The sequence below is a fragment of the Scomber japonicus genome, chromosome 19 (assembly GCF_027409825.1).
Source record: "Scomber japonicus isolate fScoJap1 chromosome 19, fScoJap1.pri, whole genome shotgun sequence".
In the NCBI taxonomy this organism is placed as follows: domain Eukaryota; kingdom Metazoa; phylum Chordata; class Actinopteri; order Scombriformes; family Scombridae; genus Scomber; species Scomber japonicus.
Genome location: NC_070596.1, coordinates 27,906,741 through 27,914,240, shown reverse-complemented (window position 1 = coordinate 27,914,240; position 7,500 = coordinate 27,906,741). Strand labels below are relative to the sequence as shown.

Below are 7,500 nucleotides of genomic sequence, written 5' to 3'. Positions count from 1 at the left end.
CACACCAGCAGCAACAAGCTTTATTATATTATATTATATTATTATTATTACTATAACACAGCTCTTCTTTATATTGTGTTATTATAATTATTCTTGTTATAATTATTATATTATTGAGAGAGAGAGAGAGAGGAAAAGGAGCGCTGTCACCGTCTGCAGGAGAAAACATGGAGACTTTTGGGGTTGGGGCGTGACGTCACTGCTCGGTGTCACACTGTAAACAATCATATGGTTAAAAAAAAAAAAAATCACCAAAAAAATTTAAAAAAATAAAAGACACCTACCTATCCCTTAAATTATAAGCAGTCATATAATAATATACGTGCTTTTATTTTGTTAAATTTAAATATTTATATATATATATTTGGTATGTGTGTGTTTAGGTTTCAGTTGGCTTGAAATAGAAAGTGAATGAATCTCTGTTCAGTGTCTTTAGTTTCTGTATGAGTCAGACTGTGTGTGTGTGTGTGTGTGTGTGTGTGTGTGTGTGTGTGTGTGTGTGTGTGTGTGTGTGTGTGTGTGTGTGTGTGTGATAGGAATTCCCCACTGATAGAAGAAGGAAAGTACTGTACTTATGGACAGTTTTTTGGCACCTCTACCTGTAAGATAAAATAAGATATATGTCTTTATTGATCCCCAAAATTGAAACACTTCTTCTTTTTCTTTTTCATTTTTACATGTTTCCTTATATGCAGTTTAAATATTAACACACTCTATTATAAGACTGCTTATTATAATCTCTTAGTAATTAAAGATTATCCCTCATTATATCTCTAAATGAGCTTTTATTTTGAAATCCCCCACTGATAGAAAGTACTGTACTCATGCAGAGTTTTTATTTAAAGGTGCTTGATATATATATGTTTATTTATTCCCCAAAATAGAAACATTTATTCATATTTTTATATTAACTTACTCATCTATTCTAGGCCTGCATATTATAATATCTATTTCCCTCGTTATATCTTTAAATGAGCTTTTATTTTGAAATCCCCCACTGATAGAAAGTACTGTACTCATGCACAGTTTTTATTTAAAGGTGCTTGTACTTGTAAGATAAGATATAGCCTATATATGTTTATTTATTCCCCAAAATAGAAACACTTATTCATATTTTTATATTAACACATATATTCTAGGCCTACATATTATAATATCTGGTAATTAAAGATTTTCCCTCGTTATATCTTTAAATGTGCTTTTATTTTGAAATCCCCCCACTGATAGAAAGTACTGTACTCATGCACAGTTTTGAGGTACCTCTACCTGTAAGATAAAATATATATATTTATTGAGGGAGATATTTAAAATGTTTTTTTATGCAGTTTAAATTTTAACTCATCTATCCAAGCCTGTATATTAAGAAATTCAAGCGTACTGTGTTAGGTCTGCAGTTATTAAAGATTTTCCTACTTTATATCTTTAAATTAACTTTTATTTTGAAATCCCCTACTGATAGAAAGTATCTCTACCTGTAACATATTTATTGAAGCAGATATTTAAAAAATTGACATATTTATTCATTTATTTCCTACATGTTTCTTTATGCAGTTTAAATATTAACTCATCTATCACTCTTATCTAAACCTGCATATTAAGAAATTAAAGCGTACTGTGTTACGTCTGTAGTTATTAAAGATTTTCCTACTTTATATCTTTAAATGAGCTTTTATTTTGAAACCCCCCCCCCCCCCACTGATGGAAAAACTGTACTCATGCACAGTTTTTTTGAGGTTCTTCTACTATTTAGTTTAGTTTATTTGGATGATCCCCATTAGCTGTTACCATGGCAACAGCTACTCTTCCTGGGGTCCATGTATATATTATATATCTATAAGATAAGATAAGCCTTTATATCAGCAGTACGTTGGGTTAGTTAAATAAAGTAAAAGTTACCCTGGCCTGATTTTTGGGGCCGATGCCTTCACTGATTTTAGGGAATAATAAAATTCAGATCTCGTTATATGAGCCAATAATCCGATAATAAAATAATAAACACACTTTTTTATGTTTATGTGATGCAGGCTGAGATATTTTACAGTTTAAGAATAAACTTAATTTATATGAAATGACTTCAGTGCTCTGAACACTGATCATTTAATATGTATATATATTACAATTCAATTAAAAAAAAGGATACAATATTCATAAAATGCAGCTTATATATCTTTAACCCTCGTGTCGTCCTCCCGGGTCAAATAGACCCCGTCTGTTTTGACTGTTCCTTCTTTCCTCCCTTCCTTTCTTCTTTCCTTCCTCCCTGCCTCCTTTCCTTCCTTCCTTCCTTCCTTCCTTCTCTCTTTCTTTCCGCCCTCCTTCTTTCTTTCCTCCCTTCTTTCCTTCCTTCTTCCTTCCCTTCTTCCCTCCTTCCCTCCTCCCTCCCCACAGTTTCCTTCCTTCCTTCTTCCCCCCCTTCCTTCCTTCCTCCCCCCTCCTTTCCTTCCTTCCTTCCTCCCCCCTCTTTTCCTTCCTTCCTTCCTTCCTTCCTTCCTTTGTCCCCCCCCTCCTTTCCTTCCTTTCTTCCTCCCTCCCTTCCTTCCTTCCTGCAGTACTTTTACTGTAATACTGCATACTACATCACTCATAATACTGCAGTACTTTTACTGTAATACTGCATACTACATCACTCATAATACTGCAGTACTTTACTGTAATACTGCATACTACATCACTATAATACTGCAGTACTTTTACTGTAATACTGCATACTACATCACTCATAATACTGCAGTACTTTTACTGTAATACTGCATACTACATCACTCATAATACTGCAGTACTTTACTGTAATACTGCATACTACATCACTATAATACTGCAGTACTTTTACTGTAATACTGCATACTACATTACTCATAATACTGCAGTACTTTTACTGTAATACTGCATACTACATCACTATAATACTGCAGTACTTCTACTGACTTTCCTCTCCACTTTATTCAGTTTTATACTTCATCTCTGCTACATTTCATATTGTACTTTCGTTGTATTGACCTCATCGTCAGCTGACTGTTTTACAGGTTTCATAGTTCACTGTGTCTCAGTCATTAAAGACGAGGCTCGTAAACTAAATAACACGTATAAATATAATTATAAATATAAATATAAATATAAATATAAAGTGTTGATAAGAATCCTGCTGACTAGTTTTGGAAAAGTTTAACCTCCGATAATCACTCTGGCTTGGTACTAATATGTGTATTTAAGCTTTTAAAGGAAAAATAGTGGTTTATTTAATGCTTCCAAGACCTTTAATAGAATAAATAATTAGTAATTATGTTAGAAATTGGTTCATTGAGGTGTTTTTTATTAAAATAGACACATTTTCTAGACATTGTGGGTTAAATGGGGTTAAATTAGTTAAATATTCCTCTCGTGATATTAAAGGAAATGAAACACATTGTCCATTTTTCTCTGTGATGATTTGAATGATTATATTCAAATGTCGTTATTCAAATCGCTGAGGTTAGTTTCAGTCCCGTCGATGTTAAAGTGTGTCGTTATATCAGCGTCTGTGTGCGTCTCCTCTCTGGTTAAAGGAGGACGTAGCGTGCAGAGACTCAGACTGGTTCATAATGATGCTGTGAAGTCACTGCTTCAGATGGCAGAGCGCCAGTCTGCTGCTCCTACAGCGAGAGGCTCGTCTGACGCATCTGATGTTCAAATTCATGATGAATCAGAGAAACAACATCAGACAGGTTTTAACCAGGAAGAGCCGCTTCAGTCTGAACTCGTCTAGAGTCAGATCAGAGATTAGAGGAAACACACATTTATGTATCAGAACTTTTTCTTCTTTCCTCTCCCATTAATCATCTCAACAGCCCTCACATTTATCTGCTGACCCTTTGGAGGGGCCCCCACCCCTAGGTTGGGAACCACTGGACTAAACTAGCTAACTGTATATAAAGTAGTATAAACTAGCTAACTGTATATAAAGTAGTATAAACTAGCTAACCATATATAAAGTAGTATAAACTAGCTAACTGTATATAAAGTAGTATGAACTAGCTAACTGTATATAAAGTAGTATAAACTAGCTAACTGTATATAAAGTAGTATAAACTAGCTAACTGTATATAAAGTAGTGTAAACTAGCTAACTGTATGTAAAGTACTATAAACTAGCTAACTGTATATAAAGTAGTGTAAACAAGCTAACTGTATATAAAGTAGTATAAACTAGCTAACTGTATATAAAGTAGTGTAAACTAGCTAACTGTATATAAAGTAGTATAAACTAGCTAACTGTATATAAAGTAGCGTAAACTAGCTAACTGTATATAAAGTAGTATAAACTAGCTAACTGTATATAAAGTAGTATAAACTAGCTAACTGTATATAAAGTAGTAAACTAGCTAACTGTATATAAAGTAGTGTAAACTAGCTAACTGTATATAAAGTAGTGTAAACTAGCTAACTGTATATAAAGTAGTGTAAACTAGCTAACTGTATATAAAGTAGTATAAACTAGCTAACTGTATATAAAGTAGTGTAAACTAGCTAACTGTATATAAAGTAGTGTAAACTAGCTAACTGTATATAAAGTAGTATAAACTAGCTAACTGTATATAAAGTAGTATAAACTAGCTAACTGTATATAAAGTAGTATAAACTAGCTAACTGTATATAAAGTAGTATAAACTAGCTAACTGTATATAAAGTAGTGTAAACTAGCTAACTGTATATAAAGTAGTATAAACTAGCTAACTGTATTTAAAGTAGTATAAACTAGCTAACTGTATATAAAGTAGTATAAACTAGCTAACTGTATATAAAGTAGTGTAAACTAGCTAACTGTATATAAAGTAGTGTAAACTAGCTAACTGTATATAAAGTAGTGTAAACTAGCTAACTGTATATAAAGTAGTGTAAACTAGCTAACTGTATATAAAGTAGTATAAACTAGCTAACTGTATATAAAGTAGTGTAAACTAGCTAACTGTACATAAAGTAGTATAAACTAGCTAACTGTATATAAAGTAGTGTAAACTAGCTAACTGTATATAAAGTAGTGTAAACTAGCTAACTGTATATAAAGTAGTATAAACTAGCTAACTGTATATAAAGTAGTGTAAACTAGCTAACTGTATATAAAGTAGTATAAACTAGCTAACTGTACATAAAGTAGTATAAACTAGCTAACTGTATATAAAGTAGTGTAAACTAGCTAACTGTATATAAAGTAGTGTAAACTAGCTAACTGTATATAAAGTAGTGTAAACTAGCTAACTGTATATAAAGTAGTGTAAACTAGCTAACTGTATATAAAGTAGTATAAACTAGCTAACTGTATATAAAGTAGTGTAAACTAGCTAACTGTACATAAAGTAGTATAAACTAGCTAACTGTATATAAAGTAGTGTAAACTAGCTAACTGTATATAAAGTAGTGTAAACTAGCTAACTGTATATAAAGTAGTGTAAACTAGCTAACTGTATATAAAGTAGTGTAAACTAGCTAACTGTATATAAAGTAGTATAAACTAGCTAACTGTATATAAAGTAGTGTAAACTAGCTAACTGTATATAAAGTAGTATAAACTAGCTAACTGTACATAAAGTAGTATAAACTAGCTAACTGTATATAAAGTAGTATAAACTAGCTAACTGTATATAAAGTAGTGTAAACTAGCTAACTGTATATAAAGTAGTGTAAACTAGCTAACTGTATATAAAGTAGTATAAACTAGCTAACTGTATATAAAGTAGTGTAAACTAGCTAACCGTATATAAAGTAGTGTTTAAACATCTTCCACTGCTCAGATTTTTTATATTTATAACCATCATGGTATTTTTTTGTCACCACTTCCTGAATTCTTCTTATGATCCAGTTTCATGCTGCAGGTAATCGTCAGTAACAGGAAGTAGGAAGTGAGCAGCTGACAGTAAACAATAAAAGCTTAACTGAAACTTTAGTCACATGACTTCAGCTGAAACATCACTCCTACTAACTGCTCTGCTCTACTGGAGGTATTAGAATAAGTATTTATGGTAGTAATTAAACTATTAGTCTATATTAATGTTACCTACTATTATATTTACTATTTTAAAAAATACCAAAAAAATTCTCAAACATGAGGACTTAAAACTTCTCATTTTCACACGTGATAATAAACTAAATTTAAATAAAGATTTAATTTAATAAAATAAAGACTTCACCTTCAGCTTTAAGAACTGCATCTCTCATAATTAATTGAGAAAATTGTCAATTACTTAAACTAATAATTTTTAAAGTCATTTTTTTAAACTACTGTAAAAAAAAATTGTCATTGTTGTATTTCTCTGTAATAAAAAGTTAAGCAAAAATTAGCTTTAAAAAAATAAAAGACAAAAGAAACAGAGATAAATAAATAAAATTGATAAAATAAAAAATATATAATAATAATAAAATATCAGAAAGTAGAATAAAACATTTTTAAAACATCAAAATAATAATAATAATATAATAAAATATAATAAAAAGATCATTATAAAACATTTTTAATTAAAAGGCTGAACAGGAAGGTTTGGATTTTACTTTGAAAAGCTCAACATTTTCATTGTTGTGCTTTTATTTTTTTTTAACAATGAAAATTACCTGAAAAATACTTTGTTAGTTAATTTTCCCGTTACTTTAAAGCATCCAGTGCTATTAAATAATAACACAATATTAAATATATTATACAAGATATAATCATGCTTTTATTTTGTAGTCAGGACTCAGTTAAATACTTTTTATTGTAGAAATATTAAAGAGCCTTTTACTGATTTTAATTAAATTTTAACTTTAATTTAATTGCTTTTATCTCTTTTTTAAATATAATTGATCTATTATTGACTTTTTCTTACATTTAATTGTTTTTTTTCTCTTTTTTAATGTGTAATTATTTAATGATTCGTGTGTGTTGCTGCCTCATGAAGCACTTTGTAACTCGGACTTTGAGACTTTGAGCTCTATAAATAAAGTTCATTATTATTATTATTATCATTTCTAATTTGAAGATGTAATCCAGAGCTGATATTTAAATATAGACGGCAGAGCATCGGAGGCACAGAGAGGTTTATAATAAACAGTGATGCAGCTGTTTCCTGTCTGACTCGACTCCTATTACTGAGCTGCTTTTATTCCCTCCGCTGATTTATTATATTAACACATATATTCTCTGTTACGTCCTGGTTTTATTCATTTTATATCAACTGTCTGTGTTTTTGTCTTTCTCTTTGTTTTAGGAGCTCGATGACATCCGTAAATCTGGAATGAAGCATTTCCGCAACATTCAAGTGGATGAAGCAAATATTCTGAACTGGCAAGGCCTCATCGTTCCTGTGAGTACTGAAATACGGCCGAGATCAGAACAGCTACTAAAGGGTTAATAAGTATAATAATAATAATTATAATAAAGAACCCTTTAATGACAAGACTACGGTTGCAAAGGGGTGGACATTTCCAGAAACTTTCCAATAGGAAGTTAAGCTGGGGAATTTTGGAAATATTCCAAGTTGGAAACTGTCCATGGAAA

At 30.8% G+C, this 7,500-nt stretch overlaps 1 protein-coding gene across 1 annotated transcript in view; it reads left to right on the top strand.

Annotated features, from left to right (window-relative positions):
- The window catches only part of LOC128379897 (ubiquitin-conjugating enzyme E2 L3-like), a 9,193-nt gene that overhangs the window by 346 nt on the left and 1,347 nt on the right, over positions 1–7,500 (top strand). Inside the window, exon 2 of the mRNA XM_053339536.1 lies at positions 7,211–7,310. Coding sequence (XP_053195511.1) covers positions 7,211–7,310 — 100 coding nt within the window. The remainder of the gene's footprint in view (positions 1–7,210; positions 7,311–7,500) is intronic.